At 45.4% G+C, this 25,747-nt stretch overlaps 1 protein-coding gene across 1 annotated transcript in view; it reads left to right on the top strand.

Annotated features, from left to right (window-relative positions):
- The window catches only part of trim66 (tripartite motif containing 66), a 58,817-nt gene extending 41,627 nt beyond the window's left edge, over positions 1–17,190 (top strand). Inside the window, exons 3-19 of the mRNA XM_042341576.1 lie at positions 2,131–2,275; positions 3,687–3,819; positions 4,317–4,433; positions 4,616–4,730; positions 5,793–5,939; positions 6,639–6,753; positions 6,938–7,845; positions 8,440–8,622; positions 10,433–10,585; positions 10,832–11,027; positions 11,157–11,235; positions 11,802–11,970; positions 12,507–12,826; positions 13,790–13,922; positions 14,118–14,192; positions 14,894–15,046; positions 15,442–17,190. Of these exons, the coding sequence (XP_042197510.1) occupies positions 2,131–2,275; positions 3,687–3,819; positions 4,317–4,433; positions 4,616–4,730; positions 5,793–5,939; positions 6,639–6,753; positions 6,938–7,845; positions 8,440–8,622; positions 10,433–10,585; positions 10,832–11,027; positions 11,157–11,235; positions 11,802–11,970; positions 12,507–12,826; positions 13,790–13,922; positions 14,118–14,192; positions 14,894–15,046; positions 15,442–15,696 (3,396 nt within the window). The 3' untranslated portion in view covers positions 15,697–17,190. The remainder of the gene's footprint in view (positions 1–2,130; positions 2,276–3,686; positions 3,820–4,316; positions 4,434–4,615; positions 4,731–5,792; positions 5,940–6,638; positions 6,754–6,937; positions 7,846–8,439; positions 8,623–10,432; positions 10,586–10,831; positions 11,028–11,156; positions 11,236–11,801; positions 11,971–12,506; positions 12,827–13,789; positions 13,923–14,117; positions 14,193–14,893; positions 15,047–15,441) is intronic.
- Positions 17,191–25,747: the final 8,557 nt, after the last annotated feature.

The raw sequence follows: 25,747 nt of genomic DNA, 5'->3' as shown, positions 1-25,747 counted from the left end.
CATTGCTTCTTACACTGCAGCAGTTGTTTCTTGTACTGCATCACCTAGTGTATTCGCAGTAGCACAAGTATTGCAATGCACAAGTTAATACAGTATTGATGGGGAATGTGCTTGTTCGTCTCCTGCTCTGCTCATCAGTTTTCGTCAGTCTTCACTGGCTTCCTATCTTCCCAGCTGTTCAATTTCAAGGTGCTCGTTCTCACGCCCAAAACACCATCCGCTCAATAATGCGGCATGTTATTGCCATCGGTTTGACAAATAAAAAGCCAGAGATAAAGTTTTTTAAAGAAAATGGTGCATTTGAAACTCCGACACTCTGAGAGAAGAGGGGGGTGGGGGATGAAAGATGCATTCACATTTCTTTGAGGTTCTTAACAAACTGTCATCAGTTCATAATAAAAACAGAAGTCGCTGGGAACGCCCAACATTTCAGGTCGATCACCTTTCGTCAGAACTTTTTTTTCAAATGAATTTATATCCGACACTGTTTAGACTTTTGAGGATTGAAGCTGTGTGTGGGCACTCATTGCTGTGGTTTCCTACGACTTACGTGAAAAGCTGTGTTACAATGTAGCACGTTTCAATGTTGGGATTTTTTTGTGGTGAGTACGAGCGCCCCTGGTCGAGCCATTGGCTTCATCAGCCGTGCTATAAATAAATTCCATTGACAATCCCGGGTATCTGCTTTCTGAAGGTGCAGCTCCTGATTCAAGGTTTTGGGTTTGCAATTAGTGAGAACTGTGAATTGAGGTGCAGGCATCTCATTCCTTTGCTGGTTTACAGTACTAACTCACTGTTTTTTGTAATCAAGGGCCTTAATCCCAATTAGGGCCTTGCTTAAGGATCTTCAGGCTCATTGCATACATTCTAATGATCTGCCAAGTAAAAAGTTACATAAATATGTTGAATAAAGTGGTGCATTTGACACACTGATACTCTGGGAGGGCGAAGATTCATTCAGATTTATTTCAGAATATATATACACACACTATGTCCCTACACCCCCGTTTCATCCCACCATCAGTGGACGAGCTTTCAGCCATCCTGTGCCTCACTTAAAACTATCTTTCTGACTTGAAAGGCACTACGTAAATTGCTGTTATTGCCCCACAGGGTGATGGACTTGGCTCTCTGTAACACCCACACACTGAGGTTCTGATTTTATACATGGCCCTGGGAACCAGTTGTTAATTGGAGGTCATGATCTGTCCCACAGGGAAGGGAAAAACAGTTGTTGTTCTATTTTAGTGTGGTGGGGGCTGGGTCGGAGGAGAGAGGGTTTCTTTTCCCTTGTTCTAGGAATCCTACCTAGATCTAGGTAATCCTCCGGCTACTTAACTCTTCAACTACGTCTGTGGTCACCTCTCCTCTCTCACTCTGCCCTCCCCCTGTGCAGTGCCTGTCCTCCCCACTGGAAATTCCTCTGAGTTGTTATTTTACTTGAAGTGATTTGTGTAAATGCAAGTTGTTGTTACCGATAGAAATTCAGATTGCCAACTCAGGTCATCTCCCAAGTCCCTCTCAAATACTCTACTCCACACTCTCTATAACTCTCGTATGGATGTTTTTGTAGCTTGTTTCTCAAGTCTGTTTTTTTTTGCACTTGTTCTCTTGTGAGTTCTCTGTTTTTCTGAAAGTAACATTTATTGTGGTGGGGTGTTTCCTGTGAGTCAGCTTCACAGCGCAACAGTCTGCGAGCTCACAAATCACCCTACAGCTTCACACATTAATTTATTGTTGGCTTTTGGAAGCCCACAGTTCCTGCAGGTAACCAAGGTATCAGCGATTGTCTTTCCAAAGGAAACAAGAGACAGCACTATTCTCTGGCCACCCTCCAACCACCGAGCAAACCGAAATTGACACGTACTGTCTTTGTAATGGTATAGTCTTGTCAATGCAGGATGACACTGGAATCCACAGCAAATATGGACTGTCACCTTCAGACAAACTGCAAGGGTATCATCAGATTAGTCTCTACATACCAAGTAGGAATGCATTAAATTAACGCTAATTAAGATCTCGCATTGTAAAGGCTGTCAACGGCAGCACTGCAACATCTTGACCTAGATTGAGCTTTGTGTCGGTATTTTGCTTTCAGCTGATTTCTCAAGTATTTTGTTTATTCCTCAGTTCTGCTCAGACTGCGAAGAAAAGAAGCAAGCTTTCAGTTTCTGCTCCGACTGCACTAAGTGGCTGTGCAATACCTGCCTGGTAGAACATGTGCGTGGGAAGGAAACTAAGCACCACATGCTGTCCGCCCAAGAGAATACCACAGGTAACTTCAGTGCAGAACTCTTCAAAGCAGCATGAGAGTTTTAATGACCGCAGTTACTCAGAGGGTGCACAAACTAGATCTCCTTAGCATTGTGGTTAGCGCGAACGCCTCGCAAATGAGTGGACTTCATAGAAAAATACGATCATAGAATTATATAGCACAGACAGAGGCTATTCATCGCACCGTCTCTGTGCCGACTCTTTTAAAAGAGCTATCCAAATCAATTCTACTTCCCGCTCTCTCCCCGTAGCCCTGCAAACAGGTCCTCCCCAAATAATTGTCTACTTCTCTCTTAAAAGTTGTTATCCAATCAGCTTGGGCTTGATTCCTGGTTGGGGCGAAACCTTAGGCAAGTTTCCTTCACTCCACACGCCTCTGTTTACCTAGCGGTAATTAGGAACCTGGTTGTCAGTCGATTGGTAGATTGCTTTCCAGGGGTAACAATCCCTCCAAAAACAAATTGGTTGTGCATTCCACAACTGTTAGTGGGGCCCTGCTGTATGCAATTGACTGCAGCATTTCAGCCACAAAATACAAAGTCAATCCACTTTACAATATATTCTGTGAAGCGCTTTGAGGTGTCTCAACAGCGTGATAAGGTGCTATATCAAAAACAAGTATTATTGTTATTAATTAACTTTTTTTTAAATCAAAACTAATTCTGCAAGGAGACTATCAGCTGCAGTATGTTTCTGAGACTCTGAAAGTCCTCTCCTTGCTGGCTGTAAGGGTCAGAGTGAAGGGAATCTGTGAACTCTCAACCCAGTTCATGTTGGCCATGAGTCCACAGCAAACATTGGCCGTCTCATTCAGACAAAATACAAGGGTAATCTCAGGATTGTCAATGAATAACCAGTAGGAATGGATTTAAACTAATCCATAAGCTAATGATTCCTTGCACCTCGGTAGAAATCTAAATGGTGTACGCTGTTTAGTATAAGATTTGTGAAGCTGAGTAACTGGATACACAACCCGTTTAGTTAAACTCTGTTATTTAGTTAAACGTTTGAATAAGATGTTCACCCAGTGACCTGGACAACAATTTCCACCCCCCCATCCACAAAAAAGTTTTGTTTGTGAGACATTGCCGGGTCCACTTGTGCCTTCGCGTTTACCTACAAATACAGAGTCACTCCATTTCACAGTAAATCCTGTGAAGCGCTTTGAGATGTGTTTCTGACGTGATAAGATGCTATGACCAAATGCAAGGATATTTATTATTATTAAGGGTGTGGTAAATGGGAATGCCTTAATGATGCAGAGGGAGGGCTTTACTTGAAGGTTGAGAGCGTAATTAACCCAATTGATGTAAAGTCTAGACATGAAAGCGACCGTCAGGTTTTGAAAGTGCCGCTGGGTTTCTTCCTGCTTTGATTCTTACCCTGTGCTTGTCGCTCTGCTCTGTGCTCAGGTGATGGCAGTGACTCTGACGAATTCCCGCTGTACTGTCCTCTTCACAACAAGCAACCGCTGAAGCTCTTCTGCGAGACCTGTGACATGCTGGCATGCTGGAACTGCCAGCTAACACAACACAAAGAGCACAGGTAAAGGCAGGGCACACCGTGGGGCGAGAGAGAACCAGCGCCCAGTCAACTCTGCCTGGGACGCGACATGAAAGGTTTTTTTATTGGTCAGCCAAGTGTCTAACCCACGCAGAAACCCATCGCCGTGCTTGAGAGTATCCAGAACCAGCTGGAAATTCCATGCAACAAGCCCCACGATAGTCTAAATGGGTGTCAGCCTGGCTCAGTTGTTGGCACTCTCACCTCGGAGTCAGAAAGTTTGTGGGTTCAAGCCGCCAAGTCAGACTTTGAGCTCATAATTTTCGGCTGACGCTCCGGTGGGGGAGTGCAGTGTTGTTGGAGGTGCCGACCTTCGGATGAGACTTGAAACTGAGCTCCTGTCTGCCTGTCCAGCGGCACGTTAAAGATCCAGTGCCATGATGTGAAACGAGAAGTTTGTGTCTTGAAAAAAGTGTTTATGAAAATGTAACGAAGCCCTAAAAAGTATTTAAACTCTTGTGTATTTTTGTCCTTTTCAGTTTCAAATACCTGGACGATGCTCTACAGAACCAGAAGAACGTTTTGGAAGAACTGACCGTGAAAGTGGAGGAGAAGAAAGTCAGTATCCAGAACTCAGCCAAGCAAGTGCAGGACAGGTGATGCATCCCATTCACCACAAAAGAGAGAGGGAGAGCACTGTGTCTGGGGCTAATCTCACAGGTTAACTGGGGCTAACTGGTGTAACTTGCTGCAGCTCGTATGAGAGTTGCTAAGTGAAGATAAGGACCACTAACTACTGTGTTGAGGTGCTGACATTGGGTTCGAATCTGTCTTCCAGACTGAATGAAGTGAAGCAGATGCAGAAGAAGGTGGAAAATCAGATTAGGATGGCCAAGATGATTGTGATCAATGAGCTGAACAAGCGAGTGAATGTTCTGATGGACCAGCTGGAGGTAGACACCGAGCTGACTGGAACTGCCAATACTGAGATCTATCACACGCTAGCCACTAAAATACACAGTAAAATACACCTTACAGTAAATCTGTGAAGCGCTTCGGAACATTTTGATGACATGATATGCTGCCATAACAAATCAAATTCTGGTGACCATTGTATGATAGACCTGAGTTGTACAAGGCAGTACTTTTCACCATGGTTATTTATTAGGTTGAAAAATAAGAAAAGAGAACAATAAAAGAGGTAATGGCGTGCCTTTGTTACAGTATAATGACATACTGATGTTTTTTCCTGTAACAGACGAGTGGTTTAATAGGTACAGGGCGTTTGATTCTTTTTGTTCACGTTTTCTTCATTTCTAAGCTGCCACTGTGGCTTCTTGCCCAAAGTGAGAATTTATTGCTTTGTACAGCGCTGTAACCTTGCACACTGGCTTCTGCCTTTCTCCCACGCACTAGAACTTAGCCAACGCATTAGCTGAAGGTATCCAGGAGGTGGGTAGGGGGTTGTGGAAAGAAAATGCTGAGACTTAATAGCGGCAATGATGGCCTTCAGCAGCTGAGTGTGGAGTCCATTAGGAATTTGCTCCAACGGGAGTGCCTGTCTATGTGAGAGTTTGTAATTGACTTACAGCTGTAATATCTCTACTTTTGAGAGATGTTCAACGATCACAAATACATTACTTCGGACAAAGCAATGTGCAAGGCTGGTAAAATATATTTTTTAAAAAAAAACTCAATGCCACTGGATTTCCTACACACAGTCACCACACATGTCAGTGATTTCTGCGAAGTGTTTTGACACATAATGCGTGTAATAGGCGCTGTATCAAATGAAGGGTTAGCACTGCCATTACTGTAATGGGTTACAGACCCTGATTCTGTATGAAGAGAACTGTCTGCTTATCTGTCGGAATAAACGCTGTCTACATCATAGGAGCCAGACTTGCATTGCACCAGACTTAGTCCAGTCTGTTTGTGACCTGTTTGTGCAGGGAGCAGGCTCTCTCTCTCTCTCTCTCTCTGTGCTGACACTGGGCGTCCCTTTCCTTTTGCAGCGTGTCACCAATGAGCGGAGTCGGAAACTGGACCATCAGCTTCAAGCGGTGGTGGGCGTTTGTCGGCACCTGGAGCACGTGCTCAACTTCATCAACTGGGCCGTCTCCAAGAAGAACAGCATCCCCTTCCTGTTCAGCAAAGAGCTGGTGAGTGAGCATGGTGAGCGAGTGCCACACACGCACATCAGTGAGTGAGCTTGGCGAGGGTGCATCAGAGACACCAGCTTCCCGTTTCAGTTCAGAAACGAGGCATAGGGTGCGAAGGGCATTAACCCCACATAGCACAGTAAATGTAGTGATGATTGTACATTTTTTGAGTGAATCCATATAATTGAAACACTCCATAGCTGACGATGAGGTTTACAGCATATGTGGATGGAGACCCCCGTCGGAACAGGTACTTTTAACAGCCAAGGGGATCCATAAAGAGTTTAGTTCTCTTAAGGTGCATTTGGTGGTTGAGTTAGCGATGGAGATGCTGCTACTATTATCCAGGGGTAGACTTGGTTCGTGATGTGTTCCCTGTTTGCTGTGATGAGCTGGTGAGCAGCGAAGGGGAATATCATGAGCTGCAGTGAATCTTTCTTCCAGCTGCTGTTCTGTGATGGCTCCTCGCCATGTAATCAAAGAATGGTATTGCTCTAAAACTAAGATTACCGACGGCAACATTTTTAGAGAGATCCCGGGGTTCGAAAAGGCCACGCGTTACACCGGGATTCACTAGCAGCGGCTCAGAGTTGCTAACCGGCTGGTGATGGGCAGTGACGGGCTGGTGCCTTGCGGGGCGGGTTGCCTGGGAGTGTTTGAGTTTATTTCCTGACGGTTAATTTCTCACATTATTTGCAGATCCTCTTTCAGACGCGGCGGTTGCTGGAGACGCAGTGCAACGTGGACCTGGGTCCGTCCAAGATTCAGTTTCGCTGGGATTCCGCCACCTGGTCCAAGCAGCTCTCCAATTTAGGTAGGAAAATCTGCAAGTTACCATGCCTTCGGTCACCCTCCCTGCCCTGTACCCCTCCTGATCCCAACCCCTGGCTCGGGCGCAGATTCTTGATTGTCCCAGCACCTTGGGATGTCCTCCCAACCGTGAAAGCCGCTGTGCAAGTGTAATTTGTCGTTGTTGTTGTGTCCGCCTTCCTCTCCAGGTCATTTGTCAGCTGATCGCGAAAACCCGGTGTACCAAGAATGTCAGCCTCTCTTCCACCCGGGCCCGGGGCCTTGTGACCTGACCAGTCACGGACATGCATTGCAGCCGTCTCTCCTGCGCCAGACTCCCGTGCAGCAGCAATACTCTGTGTGCGGCAGCCACTATCTGAACGTCCATCCTGTGCAGCGCGAGCGCGAGGCTGCGAATTGCGCGCAGCACCCTCCCCATCTGCCCGAACATCTGCAGCACCAACTGCAGCTGCATTACAGCGGACTGCACCAGAGCATCTCGCAGCCCGTGGCCCTGCAGGGGCCGCCCGGCCTGCAGCGCTGGCACACGGTTGCCCCTCACCCTGGGCGTGAGCACGGCGCGCTGGCGCTGGGTGAGCACGTGCCGCCGATGCTGTACGCAGTGCAGGCACAAGTGCACATGGCTCCCGCGCAGCAGCCGAAGCAACAGCGAGTGCTGCAGCCTCAAGCGCAGCCTCCCAAACAGCCGCTGCTCCCGCTGCAGCTGCAGAGGCCGCCGGACAAGCTCTGCCAAGCGCAAGCCGGGAAGCGGCCCAAGCAGCCCTCTCCCCCGCCGCAGCCGCCGTGCAGAGAGGAGCGCGAGGGGTCGCTCGCCGAGCAGCACAGCCCGGAGGTGAAACAGCAGGAGCAACGAGACTTGGACCGAATGCCGGTCAGTCTTCAGGAGCTTCTGGAGCAGCGGAGCAACAGCCGGGCTCCGCAGCATGGAGAGCGAGTCACCGGAGCCCAGCGTAACTGCCCGGTCAGGCAGCAAGAAGCAACGATGGAACCCCAGCTCCCGAGAGAGGCTGCAAGCGACCACAGCCGGCACCTACGCCTGGAGCAGCCACGGGAAACCCAGAGGGTGTCACCCCTTGCCGTGGCTGATCGAGTCGCCGTAAGTTGCGCGCCTGCGATGGGCACTTTGCCCTGACTGCATTTTCTCGCAAAAAATCCACTTTACAGGATACTTGGTGAAGCGCTTTGAGCCGTCTCAACGACCTAATGAGGCGCTGTATCAAATGGAAGTATTATTATTATTATTATTCCGCGTCAAAGGTGTCTGAACAGTAGCGTTGTCTCAAAGGGCACAGCTCGCCGGCTGTGGAAAAAAAAACACAAAGAAGGAAATGTTACCGGGGGAGGGTGGGGGTGGGGTGGGGGAAGAGACAGGCGGGTTTGAAATGTTGGCGTAAATTCAAGGCGCAGCAGAAACCTCCATTGACACATCTGCATCGGCCTCTGGTAGGAAACTGCATGCTTGGTGGTTTATGCAGCTGGAAATTCAAGATCCTCGAGATCGTACATGAGCTAATGGGGTTTCTCTTCAAAGCCCACACATTCTTCCCATATCTGCATTTGGGCTGTGCCATCGGCGCTGCTCACCGCCACTGTCTGGCGTGCGGTTCGCCGGCTGCAAAATTTCGGTTGAACCAGAAGGGTCGCGACCTTGTTTTAACTCTCGCCCGTACCTCGCCATCTTCTTCTCCAGTTGCCCGATTCCCACAGCGCTGAGGAAGAACACGGCCTGACGTGCCTCGGACAAGGCGACATCCCTCTTCAGTCCTTGGAGTTGAAGGCGCCTCACAGAGCTGATGGGGAACCAGTGTCCCACTCCAAGGCGGCCTCGGCACGCTTGTTGCCCTCATGTCCTGTGAAGAAAGGAAGAATAAAGGTAAACAGCCTTCTGGACAAATGGCGTTTGACTCGTTGGTGCCAATATTTGGTCTTGAACGTGTTGGGATTGGCTGCAATGTGCTAGCTCTTTTATTCACAAAAAGGGGAGGTAAAGAGGACTGACGACTGCTACTATTGACAAAGTGTAATACTTATTTACGGGGGTGGAAACATTCTGATTAACAGCAACAACTACAGGGCCCTTCATTGCGGGCAGCGTTTCAGAGCGCTTAAAAGAGGCTCAGACGCTGAGGGGGTTGGGAGTGCAGAGGTGATCATCTGGGCCCTATTAATGTGATTGTGTACTTTCCCCTGTGCTTATTTAAGAGTGATGTACTCAAAACATCTGCTTTTTTGGAGGGGGGTGCGGGTTGGGGGAGGTAAGCAGTCTCCTTGAGCTGACCTAGCTCCATGAGTTTAGTTATAGAGTGAAGGCCTCCGTTGTTTGGTTCCTTAGCCAGGTGGGTCCCTAATACTTCAGCACTGTGGAGCAGCTGGGGATAACATGTGCATCAAGTTACAGAACCCATGTTCTCACCGCACACCATCTCTCAGTGTCTCACCCCATCAACTCAGCCTGTTCCCAGCCCTGATCCCGGATGCTGAGGCTCTCCCAGGCTGGCAAACACCTTTCCCAGCCCAGATCCCAGTTAGCAGCTACTTTAGCTGAGGGTTTCAGAGAAGCCAAAGCAGTCGGGGACCTCTCACTACTTGTGCAAAATAAAAACACATTAACCCTTAACTTACCAAATTCTACCATGGCTTCTATCTTAACTCACATCTGCGATACAGAAGTATCCCAACTCCATCCGTTTCTTTATTTGTCCATTGCTCAGGCACGTGCCCAAAACTGTGAAGGGCATCCTCCCGATGTGAAATTTACATACACGTAAATGGTGTTGCAATTCTCACACGGTGAGTTCCTGCAGTTAGCTGGCCTGATAGCTGGAGCAATTCAGGCTGCATTCACACTCTTGGTTAAATAAGCCTTGGGGATGCCTTGGTGATGGTTTCAGTAATTGGAAAGGGGGCTGTGTTGAATTGTTGCTCTTCTGACAGACCTCTGGGTGTGCTTGTTTTGCTGATCTCCGTGGAAGCTGTTGCTGCACGCCAATGGGTTCTGTTTTAACTCACATCTTTGATACACAAATACCCTAGAAATACTAGCTGCTGGTCCAGGAAACGAGGTGTCTGAGGAGGTGCCTACAGAGTCTTCATTCGCTGTGTTGCTGACATAAACGGTTGAGATCTAATGATGCTCCTGTCCTGGTGTTCAGTGCCCGTGCATATTGCATGATTGTCTCATGCTCTGCTGTCTTAGTGAGTGTTCGGAGCTCGTCAGGCTCACTCGGTAGATCTGCATAAGGAACCTGGAGAGTGACTGCCCCTGCTGATGTTGGATAGACATCCTCTTTTGCCTGAGGCTCAGATTGCTTCTCTATAGAATACAACCTTCTTGGAATTTGGAAATGTGACTTGAGACTTCTCGATGATGTAATAAAGTATATCAGGTATTATTGTTGCAGACCTCTGTCAAATGGAATCTGAATTTGAGTGCAGAGAAGACCATTCGGATCATTGTACCCGTGTTGGTTCTCTCTAAGAGCTATTTCTAGTCTCACTCCCTGGTCCGCTCTCCCCCAAATGACTCCGAAACTGGTTACCAGGGTGTGTGAGAGCAGTACCGGTTGAGAGCGACTGGTATAATTACTTTGGATTAGTTTGCCTTGTGTTCAAGTGGATTGGCTTTCACTGTGTTGCATTGTTCAACGTCACCCAGTGTTGATTCATCCTTGTTTCCATTGCAGCGCTCTGCTTCAGGCAGCTTCAAACGCACGTCCCCCAGAGAGGAGGACATCGCTGTGGATACTAACCCAGTCAGCAGTTCAGCCTGCCCTACCGAGGGTCTCCCAGCAGAGAAACTGGACGTGAACTGGGAACCCAGCAACACAGTGTATAAGGTGAGATTCTGTTAAATAATTAACCATGTGATCTCTCCACTGTTTTGTTAGCTTAATGTTCTCTGTACCCCCAGCGCTCTTGCAAAGCGTTGAGGCCCCCAAATTCTACCTAACCTTAGCCTGTAAGATCATCTTAAATTTGGAACATTTCAGGGCCCCTGTGATCACTGTACAAATGATTGTTAGAAACGTGCGCGGTTTAAGATTCAAACTGGCTGTGAGAAAGAATTATTGCTCCCTTTATAGAGTGAGGAAACGGGCTCCACGTCACCCACCGATTCCCTGGGAAGTAAGCGGAATCCTGCCGAAGAGAACGGCTTCAAAGAACCGATGAACCTCTCTGTCAACCTTAGCTGTAAACTCTCTCTCCTGTCTCCGGGGTCAGTGAGCAGCACCCCTCCTCTGGACTCCACTCCTGTATCCGAGGATGGGGATATGCCAGGTAAAGCCACCCTTTCTTGGATCTGCACTCTGGGTGCAAGTGCTGTGTCTGTCCTGTCAGTAGTTACCTGTGTACTGTATAGCGAGTGCTTGATGTACTGATGACCGCTCTCTCGTCGCTCTCAACTAGATCCCGGTGTGAGTGATTCACACGATGTTCCGTCGGATTCCCCCGAGTCACCGCGGCCTCCTGACAACCAAAACACCAGGTAACAAGATTTTAAACAACTTGTGAATCAGGTGGAATAAAAGCTTTAAAATGACATTGGCCCCGTTTTGCAAGTCAATCCCCCAAAATGTCAGGGATCATTTTTTTTTCCTGCTCGGTTTTAAGCTCACTGCGTTCGTCTGCCTCGATATTAATATTTATTATCCTTGGATTTGATGTAACACCCTTCACGTCAGAAAGCTTTGCAATTGGTAGGATTTGCTCTGATCGTCTAAGGTGGTGAAATTGGCAATTCAACGCTGTGATCCAATGTCCATCGCGACTGTGATGGACAAAACCAGTTAATAATAATAATAATCCTTGCATTTGCTCTAGCCCCTGATCATGTAGTTGAGATGTCTTGAAGCGACACAGGATCCATTGTAAAGTGGATTGACTTTGTATTTTGTGGGGGTGAATGTCTCTTTTAGTTGCTGGTCGGCACAGAATTTTCCAATACCCGTTTTCAACCCTCAGTATTGCAAACTGCTGATGGGAGTCGTGGATTGTGTAACGCACGGAGCTTTGCTGATACGCTCACGGTGTAAGTTGTGCTGCTGTTTACAGAGCCCCGGCTGAGGCAGTGAAGGTCCCTTACGTGCGGCTGGAACGGCTCCACATCTGTGCCCCGGTGACCGGTCCCCTGCCTGTCTTTAAAGTGCAGCCGGACGCTAATGAAGAGGAAGGTAACTTCGTCATCACGATGGAAAAACAGACCTCAGAAACTCCAGAAAAAGTGAGCAGAAATGGACCTCAATACTTTCTCCCACACCCCCACCCCACTCAACTCTCCTGATAATAATAATAATTATCCTTGCATTTGATATAGCGCCTTATCGTGCGGTTGAGACGTCTCAAAGTTCTTCTCCGAATACATTGTAAAGTATATACTCTGTAAAGTAAAGAGTGTATTTCATGGGCGAAGCGTGGCAGCCCATTGCGCACAGTAGTGTCCCACAAACTGGATTGACTGATTACATTTTTTTTGTGTGAGCTTATTACCCCTGGAAAGCGATCCTCCAATCGACTAACAAACGGGTTTCCTATTTACTACTCGGTAAACAGAGGCACGTGGAGTAAGGAAATTTGCCGAAAAGTTTCTCTCCCTGCCTGGGAATTCGAACCCGGGTCCTTTTGGTTGCAACGCAAGTGAACTAACCATTATGCCCTGATAGTCCTTTGTTTGTAAGATTGGGAATTCTTGAATATCTGAGATGTTTGATCCTGGATCCCGCAGTCGTTGATTCTGTTCTTTTTCTCTCCTTATTGAAGAACATCTCGCTGGACAACCCCCTGACCCCACCAAACTCCAACCCTCCGCCCCCACTGAAGGATACCGAGGACCTCGCTGCCACTCCTGCCCTGTTGCCGAGCAAAGACTGCCCCCCGCAGCCCCCGGACAAGAAACATTTTGACGGCAGCGAGAGCGGAACCCCTCCTCGCATGGCCCCGGCCGTGCTGGGAGGCCTGGCCTTTGAGAACGAGGACTGGTGCGCGGTGTGTCTGAACGGCGGAGAGCTCCTGTGCTGTGATCGCTGCCCCAAGGTCTATCACCTGGGCTGCCACGTTCCGGCTCTGCTCAGCTTCCCAATGTAAGTCTAGCCGCAGACGCCTGGCGTCTCAGCCTTGCATGAGGCACCCGCCCCCTGACAATGCAGCTTGGTTTGTTTTGCCTTGCTGCATCGCAAGTCGTGCTGTGTATCGGAGTCGTCTAGCTGGCTCCCACATGCCGTGACCACGAAGGGCCTGGTTCTGCAGCCCCCTTGTGATGATCTGGAGGACTTTTCAGATGTCCGGGAGCAGATATAACTGTCGCCTTGTTTATGTGTGGGCGCCAAGCTATTGTCAGTTGAACGGTCTCTTACCCTGAGTACAGCAGCAAGGCTGGCTGTATAATTAATTGTACGTTAATCTCATGCCAGCTCCACAATCTTTTCAAGCTTGCTTCCCCTTAATTCTGAGATCAATATTTGGAGTTTAGTTTTGAACAAAATGCTGCTCAATTCTATTGTATGTTATGATTGCTTTTTTTGAACCCTTTGGTGAGAGGCTCACTGTTTTTCTCTGGGAGAATCTAGAGAAACCTCAGCCTTTGAATCATGATTTGATTTGACAAGTCTTTGCCTTTTGTTGCTTGGCTGAAATTCCGGCCTTCAAATCCACTTCTCAGTCAAACAAAGTCCTGTTTTTTTTTTAAAAAAGCAGCGGGCAACGAGAGCCAGGAGCAAACGTCCAGCAACAAAAAAAGTTTATGTTTAGCGTAGAAACAATGCAGATTTGAGAAGAGTAAGAGTGAAGAGAGATGGAACAGAGCGAGAAATAGATGGAACGGCTGAGCAAAATTGATTTAAGTTGCATTTTTAAACTTATTTCTCATTGCTGAAGTCTCTCCTGACTTTTGTCGTCCCTGGATTCTGTGTTCGGCATTGCAGTGTGTGAAGTGAAAAGCGGTCGGGCTGGCGTGACTGGAGTTTCCCCGACGCTGTGGGCTGTGTGAGGGCCTGTCTCTCTGCCAAGCTGTGGCACGTGGTGTGTTAACGTAGTCTGTGTTGCAGGGGGGAGTGGCTGTGTATGCTGTGCCGCAGTGTGGTGATGCCGGAGGTGGACTATGACTGTGAAAACACTCGACACATTAACGAGCAACGGGGGAAGAGGACGTTACAGGGGCTGTCCATCAGCGACCAGCGGGTGAGTAACAACAACAACAAAACTACATCGATACAGTGCCTTTCACATCGGAAGAATGTCCCAAGGCGCTGGACAGTTGAGGGTTGCGCCCGAGCTGGGTGTTGGAATCCAGAAGTGTTTATCATGTGCTTTGCAGTGAACGGGGGTGTAATGTTGACGTGCTGTGTTATTGATGATGGATTGTGTTGTTCGCAGAAGTGTGAGAAGTTGACCTTGTACCTCCACTGCCACCAGCTGAGCATGCCTTTCCATGAGCCGGTCAGCCCTCTGGTGAGTACAGCTGGTTACTGTGTCCGAGGAGCATGTGCCCAGCGAGGGATGGGAAGGGTTATAGAGCTTGATTAATGTTGATCGAGTGTGTAAATAGCACGTGGCGCATGTTTACGCAGTGTGTAATTAGAGTGCCTCTAACTTAATGTGTGCTTGGTGCGTGAGTAGCGTGTACAAGTTCGACTTCAAACTCCTGACACTCGTGTTCAAATCCCTTCACTCCTTGACACCTCCCTACCTCTCCGACCTCACTCCCCAATCCACCACCCGGTGTCTCCGCTCGACTGGCACCGGCCTCCTGCTGGTCCCTTGTGCCCTCTGCCCCACCATTGGAGGTCGCGCTTTCAGCCACTACACCCCGAAACTTTGGAATCCTCTCCCTCAATCCCTCCGCCTGCCTGAAAATCTTCCTTTTCGACCGTGCTTACGGTCCATCAAATGCATGTATTATTAATGTTAAGGCAGGAATCTGACGTATTGTTTGCTGACCCCAGTTGTTTCCTCCCAATTGTTGTTCTCCTCTCTGACTTTCAGTTCAGATCAACAGGAGCTAAGTTCAGATCAATTTTGTGAAGCAGAAACCAGGGAGAGGCCTTTTGATTTCCTGGTGTCTGTAGTTCAGTTTCACTATGAGGTGATGGGCTTCACCACCGAGGTGCAGAAAGGTAATAATATTTCTCAACGTAGACTGTTTTGTTCAGGCTCGCCATTACTACCAGATTATCAAGAGGCCGATGGATCTCTCCACCATCCGGGCAAAGCTTCAGAAGAAGAACTCCCTGCATTACTACACTCCTGAGGAGTTTGTATCTGACGTCCGCCTCATGTTCATGAACTGTGCCAAGTTCAATTACGTAAGTCTCCAGGTCTCTGCGATGCCACTGCTGTTTGTTGATCCCCTCAGGCATGCTCCCCCTGTGTCTGCGTGTGGTGCGTGAATACAGCTCTGAGAGTAGATAACAATTCTGTATTGATACGGTGCCTTTCAAAGCAGGAGGGCATTCTCAAAGCATCTAATGTTATCAATATACCTCCAAAATACTTCGCAGTGAAGCGTTTTGAGACATCCCCCCAACATGAAAGGTGCTTATGTGAAATGCAAGACATATTAGAATTATCAATTAAACAGGCGCAAGTTACAGAGGACAACTTGTGGTGTGTGTTGGGTGGGTGGGCGGGTTGGGTAGAGGGGGAGAAGGAGGTTAAAATCCCTGATATTTGTATCAAACTGTGTCCTTATCATCTGCAGGCGGATTCAGAGGTGGCCCAAGCTGGGAAGAGCCTGGAACTGTATTTTGAGGAGAAACTGAAAGATGTTTACGTGAACTTATCGGTAACCGCGCAGGAGGATTCCGACTTCGAAGAGATCGACAACTTGAACGGCTCCGTCACCGTCAACGGCTTCACTTGGCCTTCGGAGGAGAAGGAATCGGTGAAACGCAAGAGGCGACGCCGATATGGTGCGAGCCACAGAGACAGCCACAGGAAGGGGAGTCGCTGCTGAATGTGGGGCGGGCCGACTGCGATTCCCCCCTCTTTCTCTCTCTCTCCCCCTGTTGGCAATTCATTCTGCTCTGTTCGGTTTTCATCCGAAAACCCGAATGTAGGAATTGCCTTTATCCCCTCGTTGATGATTGAAGCAGCTGAGAATGGGAGAAAATCCACATGACTTTTTAATCCACGATTTGCCATACGGTGCAGTCAGCCTCCGCACCATGTAACGGAGCCCGGTGATTGTCGAGTGCAGGAACGGGACCAGGGCAGGTGCCTCCAGGACACTGACATATATTGTTCTGGTTGGCTTTGAAGCTGTTCTTTGTTGAATGCAGACGGAATGATGATTCATTCAAGCGTCTTATCTCCTCTCTCCTTCTCCCCCCCCACCCACGCGTACGCACACACACTGACACGAAACAACTATTGTCTGGGCAATGAAACTGGCGTTCAGCCCATGAAATGTGAGTTGTGTTTCCTTGTTGAGGGTTCCATTAAGATTTCAGGTAGTCCTGCTGTGACTTTGCTTCCTGTACTCGTAAGGAGCTGAGGACTTGGGGTAGTTTTACAGAGCTAACAAATTGTCACTGTATTTGGTTGTTGGCTCCACCCCCCCTCGAATGTGGTAGTCTTTAGAATAGCAGTTGGATTTAGCTTTGGATTATCTTATTTTTATATATCTATTAATGACCAGTGTGACAGTCATTCAGTCATTCATGGACTCTTAACTTGGTAAAGTCGTTTCCATTGAGGTTGATTGTAAAGCCCTTTGGAGCTGTGGATTTTTCTATGTTGCCCCCCCCCTCCCCTCACCACCAAAAAAAACCAGATCATCCTCCATTGCCTCCAGCCCTATGATACACACCAGGTAGTAAGGATAACGTTTGTCCCTCTACCTTTCTAATTGCTTTTGGAAGGGGAAAATGTCAGGTAAGATGCCATGAAAGGAGGATGCATTTCCTAAGAGGACTTACTATAGGCAATAGATTGTCAAGCTCCACCGAAACCAGCTTTGGTTAGCTTAGGCTTACACCCAGGATGCAGGAAGCAGCGTGTGAGTGTCTCCTGCTGGCTATGATGGTAGGTTGCATTAGGAAGTTGCTGTCACTGGGGAGAGACACAAAGCCTAGGCCGATCGCTGGGGAGAGCAAATTAACCAAAAATAGAGGTGCACACCGTCATTGTCTGAATGTGAGGCTTTTTCTTAGATACGGTAACTTGTCGAATAGCTGCAAAGATTTTCTATCATTCAATTGGCTTTCTTTGTTACTTGTCAGACATAGATTAGAAACCGTTTCACCTCCGTATGTTTGCCCGCTAGCAAACTCTGTTTTCAATGAGGAGAGCACAGTTTACTACACTCCGTAGCAATGTCTGACCTAGTAGATGGCTGTAGATTCCTAATGGAGGCTGTAATGATATTGAAGCTACACAGAGCTGTCAGACAGGCGTCTATTTAATGCAATTGTACCATGACTGATGAATAAAGTTTGATTTCTACACATCTTAGCTGTTCGCCTGCAAAAATACACAGTCACTACACCGTTACTGTAAATCCTGCAAAGTGCTTTGAGACGGCCTCTTGATGTGAAAGGGGCTGAATGAAATGTAAGGATTATTCCTTCCAGTTCTCGGGAGTATCCATCCAGGGTGTCGCTCACCTCTAATGCTCTCGGCAGCTACGGAAATTACCTATATCCTCATCTGCGCACTATTCCACGCCTCCACACCCTCCATCTGCTCCACCACTTGCTTTGCATTTTCAAGATCATCTCCCTCAACAGGTCTACAATATTTCATACCCATCACGCAGTCAGTCTCCTTCTCTGAGGGAGTGCGGTTGGTGGGACTGCCTCTGATTGTGGCAGTTCTGCCTTTTCAAGGCAATGCTGATGCCTTTAAGGGTTTGTAGACAGATTTCTGGTGTATGTGTGTATGAAATATCAGAGGAGGAATTTTGTTTTGTTATTTAGGAAGAACGAGAGCACGAGCAAGCGATCCTCGACCGATAACCTTTAAAATTTTTGCGGAAAACCTTTAACTGACCGAGAAGGGAGAGAAAAATCACCCAGGAGACATTTCTGGTCAAGATCCAATATCATCCTCAGTGGAACATTTGGACGTTGGGTGAGGGGAGACTTTCCCCCATCCTCTTTATTAACGGTTTATAGCTTACCGAAATAAGCCATCCTGTTTCAAGTTATGTGCAGCCAAGCTAGCGTAGAAAGTCATGGAGTTTAATTCAAGCTCATGGTTCAGACCACAATAGATTTTGTTTCCAGTCAGTGATTTCCAGCTGCAGCCAGCGACGATGTGCCAAAGTTCCACTCGCTCGTCCAGAAACAGTCACGTGGCATTGTTCTGTAAACAAAACTCCATGAGTCAAACCAACCTACCTACTGAATAATATTAATGGAGCTGTTTGGCTCTCGTGTTGCAGTACTGATGAGTTTATGAAAACCACATGGTCGATCCCATTAACTGCTGTGTTATTTCAGCACAGGCCCACTACCTGGAGCCAAAATAATCATTCTTCACTCAGTCCATGACGGTTTGTGGGACATGGTTGTGTGCAATTGGCTGTAGCGTCTTGCCCGCAAAATATACAGTTAATTCACTTTACAGTATATTCTGTGAAGCCTTGAGATGTCCCGAAGATGTGATAACACTCTATATCAAATACAAGGATTATTATTATTAAAATACTTGAGCGTCTGGGATATGTGAGTCCAGCAGGTACAGTTACTGCTCACAACTAGCTGGAGGTTTGAGTCTGTAAGGATACTCGGTGCTACAGTGGGTTATTATGTTGCCCTTCACCCTCAGACCTGCCTTCATTCTCCACCTGCATTGCTGATGGGGCGCTTTGTCTCTCACCCTCCCCGGGCTGTAATGTTCTCGTGTGAAACTAACATTTGCAAACCACGTGCCATTGCTCAATGCTATCAATCATGCTCAGTTGGTTCACGTCTGGTTTTGGGGGCCAGGCTCTGTGGCTTACAAAACAGTGTCACGTCACTATACTCTACAGTAAATGGTGTGAAGTGCTTTGAGGCGCCCTCCTGATGTGAAAGGCACGATCTCAAATACGAGGATGATTATTATTGGAAACTTCCCTTTCCTTTTGTCACAAATTTAGGCAAGGTTTGGCGTTAAGTGTTTCCTATCAAAAGTTTCTAGCTTCATGCTGCCTGAGTGCGATGACCAATCTGCTGTATATGGTAATATTCACTGAACTGATTGCTATTCCTAAAGTATCTAAGAGAGCTGTGAGTCTGTTTCAAGGTAATCACGCGCATGTCCAGCCCCTCCATCATCTGGAAAGCTTGACAAGGTCTTTTTGTTAAAGTCCAGATTGTTGTTGTATTTGCCTCCCAACTGGAACAGCAGCAGAGAAACTGAAGAAAACGATCAGATTTGGAATTGAGGTGAACGAACACTACTCTGCCGTCATCAAGCAGCTCCATGGGAAGAACAGCACAAAGAGCAATGTTGGGAGAGGGCATTAACAGTCCCAGGTAGCAAGTGAAGCCATCAGTACAAAGATAAATTAATTCACTGCTTCCACTGTTGGCTGATTCACTACTTCCCTCTGGTGTCCATTGTGTCTCACTGCACATTTCCATTGTTATTCATAATAATAATAATATTCCTCGCATTTGATATGGCGCCTTATCACGTCTTCGAGACGTCTTGAAGCGCTTCGCAGAATATGATGAACCAGCTTCTCACTGGATAATTCTTCAGACGTTTACTTCAAATGATTTCCACACTTTATATTTGAGGTTGGAAAGCTTGTGTTGCTCCCCAATGGGTTCGATTTAATTATATAAACTTGCAGGGGGTTGAAGTGAAAAAATACCCTGGATTTTGCCATCAGGAATACATAATAATCTTTTGGGTTTGATATAATCAGGACTTTAACGTCAGGAGGTGATCTCAAAGCTCTTCAGAGGATTTATTGTAATCGGTAACCGTTTTTGTAGATGGCAATCGGAAGGAATAGTGGTGGTGGTGTGATGGGCGGGGTGTTGAGGGGAATATTAGACAGCGTTAGGACTGAAACCCACCAAGGTTAATCCTAGAGTTAGTCACATCCAATCTGCCCCTCAACTTGGTGTCTCACCCCACCCGAAACCCCCGGAATATACTGTACGATGTTGTGTTTGCATGTGTCCTTTTGATTTGAGTTCTGAGACCAGAATGTAAGTGGGATTTAGTTTGCGCAGTAACAAATTGAATTCAAACTCTATTCTCGTAAAATGGCACAGACTAGCATAGCTCGAAGTTCTGGAACTCCTTCCCTCAATCTCTTTGCCTTGCCCCCACCCTCCCCAATTTCAAATCCCATCTAAAGACCTTCCTTTTTGAGCATGCTTACAGTCGCCTCCCCCCAAATTCTCAGACCCCGCCACTGTCAAGCGCTCTGAGACACTACCCTGCATGAAGGGTGCCATATAAATACAAGTTGTTGTTGTCTAGTTCATGGTTGGTGAGATGCTTTTGTTGCTCGTAATAGCTTACTGTGCTCAGGAATGAATTCTTCCCTCCTCACTGGCCATCAGAAATTCTGGTATTCTAAAGATTTGATCTCAACAGCAGCCAGGTTCAGTCTTGGCCAGAAAAACAGACCTGACTTCAGTGGGGAATGAGCTGGTGTTTCTGGCTGGAATTTGTGTTTATCTCTCTGGAGGTCAGGTTTAATCAACGAGGGAATACATTGCCAAAGCAATCATCACCAGCAGCTATAAAGTAACAAGTGTGTGAATAAGATGGCAGTCAAAGATCTGGGGGAGCTGGAAATTATTTGAGTTAACTGGGGAGCTGTGGCTGTTTCTGTCAAGGAACAAAGTAAAATGCCTCGTTGAGGCTGCTCTGTATTTGGCATCATTGAGTACATGACTAAATATTCTACATTGACTTAGTAGTGCTGCTGTCACCTGGACAACCGTGCTTCTGGTGGGACTGAGTGATCAGTGGCAGCACAGGACATCAGGTGATTAGATTTCCTTCTGTCTCAAGAGATTGCTACAGGTATCAGGCCTGGGGAAGAGGCTCTGACTCACAATTCACTCACTCGAATCCCAGTTGTTAGTCGATTGGCACATTGCTTTTCCGGGGGTAATCATTCCTTCAAAAATTTTAAAAAAATAAGATAATTTGTTCCCTCAATCCACGACTGTTTGTGGGACACTACTGTGCGCAATTGGCTGCCGCGATCGCCCACAAATATACAGTCAATTCACTTTACAGTATATTCTGTGAACCGCTTTGGGACGTCTAGAAGACGTGAAAAGCGCTATGTCAAATGCAAAGATTATTATTATAATCTGATGTGTACGAAGCTCTCTAGTTTGTGGATAGCGTTCCCACTTGGACTCTTTATTGAGGAAGCCAGTTAGACATCACCACATGTTAAACCCCAGTGGCAGAGATCCAATTACTATCAGCGAATTTCCATCTTAATTTTCCAAGTGACTTGAGCTCAGGAAGAACATTATAGGATTTATGACTTTTGTCTTTTTTGCATATTATTGAGCATCACAAGGGTTATAGTACAAAGATTACAGTGCTTTCAATTTGTGAAATAGGTTACAATAATTGGAATTATTCTGTATTCATATCCTTCCGGCCTCTGACCGAGATTAGTCTCGTGAGTTCGGAGATTCATTTGGGTTTTGAAGCAAATTTCTGTTAACAGATATGAATCAGCCTTTAATGCAATTCTTTAATGTGGAGGCTTTCAAATAATGGCAGTGGGTGGGGGAGAGGATTGGGGGAGGGGAAGGGGAAGCATACCCCTAGGGGTACTTCTAAGGGTCATAGGATGACTCAGGAATGCAAAAATAAAAATGAAAGTAAAAGAAAATAATGATCTTGAATTGAACTTTTTTTTAACAGTGTATATTTTCTCTAATCCCCTGTGCATAAATATTTCATTTTTGTTTACTTTAATTTAAAAATTATCATCCAAAAAAAAATAATAATCATTTGGTCACTTCAATCCAAGACGGTTTGTGTGACACTGCTATGCGCAATTGGCTGCCAAGTTTCGCCCACAAAATATGCAGTCAATTCACTTGACAGTATATTCTGTGAAGGGCTTTGAGATGTCTTAAAGAGGCACTATGTCAAATGCAGGGATTATTATTATCCACCTGTTATACACATCTTTTGATTCTGTGCATCCACAGACTTGTTTTAAGAATTACTGATTGGTATTCTGTCCTTAAACCAGCAGTTTGTCTGTCCCAAACTGTTGTGACATATAGTGTATTATATATTAAATAAACAGAAAAAATTACATTTGTTAATCAGATTATTCTGCCTTTTATTGCAACTGTGGTAACATTTAGTAGAGTGAAAATCGTAAGTTGAGCAGAAACCTTCAGACAGAAGGGATACAGTTTTAAAAAGAGTTTGAAAATCACTGCTTTAATGGAATCAATATATACGCAGTAAAAATGAAACCAAAGGCATTGGTATGAGTTTTAAAACCATGTGTCATGTAGAAATGCTTCCTGCCGAAATGTCAGAAGATTAGTAAATCATGCCTCACTGTTTGTGTATGTATTTGCACATGGTGCATGATTGTTGTCTTTAAGATTCTAAAGAAGTTGGACAATATCGACCATGACAGGCTGTTTCAACTTATCCAAAATAGTAAAACCAGCGGACACGGCCTGCAATTGAAGGGGGTAAATTCAGAATGAGTCTACGCAAACACTATTTCAGTGAGCGAATAGTGAACCTGTGGAACAGGCTCCCTCGGGAGACAGTTGAAGCAGGAAGTGTTGATTCTTTCAAACACAGATTAGTTTTCTTTTAGTAAATAACATTATGGATATAGTACATAGGTAGTTCGGGACGTATGTGCATGTGACCACCAGGAAGGTGGAAGGCGAACTAGATGGACCTTGGTCTGTTTTCGTCCAGCGTTTCTTATGTTACATACACAAAGTACAAACTCGATCCACTTTACAATATATTCTGTGAAGTGCTTCGAGAGATGGATTCACTAAGTGCAGAGCCACATTCAAAACTTGCAACCATCTGGTCTGAATAGCTTATTGCTATAGCAAGCAATGCTGTTACCAATTTGACCATTTGGAGGAGCTAAGTATCAGGCTCATTTTTTAAAAATTGTATCTTTCCTGAATGGTAGCAGGCTTAAAAATCAAATTGAACAATTTTCACTCACAAGCTTTACAGGCCTGGAAACTATTTTACAAGCTTCATTTCCTGCTACAAAGAATTCTTTTGAAATAACCAAATGTCTGTTGCAGGACAAAATATTCTTCAACTTATTCAATTTAAAACATCCCTCTCGTTTCAGATGTTCGAGATGAAAATGGAAAATCTTACATTGGTATTTTTATTTTAACATGACTGTAATTCGCTCATTATATCCATTTCCAACCCAATTTCAAATCTCTTTAAAGTACATTTACATTATGATGGATTTTCTATTCATCCCCTCAGGCTGAAATGAATGAGTTTAACACTGAATTTCCTGGATGTGTTAATTCGTACATTACCAATTCGATCAATGCAAAGAAAACTAAATTTTTTAAAACCAAATTGGAATTCCACAATATAAATTGAACTTGATTCTTGCATAACAAATGCGTATAAAATTGACTTTAAAGCATATCTTAAAATGTACTCTATCAATGTTTCCCAAGTTTTCCTTCTGTAAGGTAATTTCTTAAATCCCCTGCCACTTCTCCAGCAGTCTTCTATTTAATGGGGCCCTGGAATCACCAATAATTGGGGCAGCAATTGCCATTGATTATGATCACATCACATACCGCAAACATCCCCCTCACATGTCATTTTTGCTGATCAATTTGCTGCACACATGAAACTTTCTGTAAGTAGTGTAACATCAGTGTTGCCTGAGAGTTAAATATTGCGTTAAAGATAAACACACGGTTTAACTGAAGAACTGTTGTCATTCAAAAAGATCTGTTACCAAAAAGAACAAAATGAAATTGATTATGATTCTTGCAGAATTTAAGAGCATTAAAACTTTAAGTTCAAGTCCCCTCTTAACATTGAAAGCAACATTGTCACAGACGGCAAACTGTGACAGTTGGAGGTTGGAGGTGACGGTGCTCGTCAGGGCTCTTTTCTGTCCTCTCCATTACTGAGTGTAAATCCCTCAATGTACAGTCAATTAACTTTCCAGTATGTTCTGTGAAGTACTTTGAGATGTCTCAATGATGTTGATAAGGTGCTATATCAAATGCAAGGATTATTATATTCTATGATTTTTTGTCCCCTCTCTATTTGGGATTGGCTTCCTCCTCACTGCCTTTCTGTTTTTTTTAAGCTATATTTAACCAAGCACCAGTTGCACTGTTTCACACACATTCCTATTCTTTATTTGCATGTTTTATTAGTAAGTTGGTTTTATCCAGAAATAAGTCATGAAATTGTAACTGTCCTGCTTTTTCCACTGGGTCACAGCATGCTCTCGGTTGCCCATAAATTAAGTTTATTTAAATTTCTCAAAGTTTCCTTTATTTTCTCTCCCAGGGAGACCATATGAAATAACACTGCTTTCACGTGGCTGACTCATGTGGGTATTTGTTGTTTCCATTGGGCGTAAAGTTTTTTTGCTCTGTAGCTCAAGTATCGACTGTAAGCCCGATGAATGTGACGTGACATAGAGTACCCATTAACAATGTCACCCCCACATTAACTGGCTTTGAATTCTGTGGTTTGTTCGACCTGTTTAACATTCTCAATGTTATTTGGGAAATATATTGTAAAGTGTATTTCTAGGAGAACGAGGCAGCTAGTTTGCTACATGTGCCACATCTATATCTTATCCCACATCTTTGATGTTATTTGTATTGCCTTTTATCATTACTGACAAGTATAGTGACTGTATTTGTAGGCATGTAATTCTGTGAAAAGATTCAAAGAAAGACTGCTTGGGTTACAGTGATGCTCACAATTAAATAACTCATATTCCAATAAGAATCATTCATTTGTGTTTCTAGTTGCTGAGGGTTTTTCTCAATTAGTACAGCATTTGCCTATTTATGCTTGCGTGTATGTATTTATCTGTGAGCATTTGCCTATCAGTGTGTACCTGGCTGTTTCTGTGTGTGTTTACCTATCGCTGTTTGTCTGCCTATCCACAATAATAATAATTATAATAATACAATAATAAAGAACATAAGAAATGCTAGATGATAAAACACCAAGGTGCATCTAGTTCGCCTTCCACCTTCCTGGTGGTCACATGCACATATGTCCCAACTACCTATGTCCTATGTCCCATAATGTTATATCCTAAAAGAAAACTATCTATAAGAATATAAGAAATGCTAGACCTAAAAAGACCAAGGTTCAATAATAAATAATAAATAAATTGTGGAGTCCTGTAGCTCAGTGGTTAGAGCACTCGCTTTGCAAGTGAGAGACCTGAGTTCAATTCCAGGCAGGGAAACCTTGGGCAAGTTTCCTTACTCCACACGCCTAATAATAATCCCTCCAAAAAACCAAAAACAATAATTAAATTGGTCATTTTCAATCTACGACTGTTTGTGGGACATTGCTGTGCGCAATTGGCTGCCGCGTTCGCCCACAAATATACAGTCAATTCACTTTACAGTGTGTTCTGTGAAGCGCTTTGGGACGTCCTCCTGACGTGAAAAGCGCTATATCAAATGCAAGGATTATTATTATTATTAATAATCCTTGCACTTGATATAGCGCCTTATCGCTTTATCGAGATGTCTCAAAGCACTTCAGAAGATATACTGTCCTGGAAAGTGGATTGACTGTATATTTGTCTGTCCCTTTGTGTATGCTTGTTTTTATTTGTGTGTTAGTCTCTGGCTTCGTGTAAAATGGGATTATCTGCAGATCTATTTTGGAGTGGGTGTGTTAAGCTTATATCATTATCTGACCCAGGCAGAACAGGGCTAAGGGGTTTGTGTGCAGAACACTCCCAGTTTCAGTGAACAAGTGGGCAAGCACTGATGTCAGGAATTAAGAGTGTGCACGAAATCAGGGGGTGGGTGGGAGCGAGAGGAGTGTAAAAG

Source organism: Callorhinchus milii, unplaced genomic scaffold (assembly GCF_018977255.1).
Source record: "Callorhinchus milii isolate IMCB2004 unplaced genomic scaffold, IMCB_Cmil_1.0 Scaffold17, whole genome shotgun sequence".
NCBI classification, from domain to species: domain Eukaryota; kingdom Metazoa; phylum Chordata; class Chondrichthyes; order Chimaeriformes; family Callorhinchidae; genus Callorhinchus; species Callorhinchus milii.
Note: the sequence above shows the minus strand (reverse complement) of the source record. Positions and strands in the feature narration are given on the sequence as shown.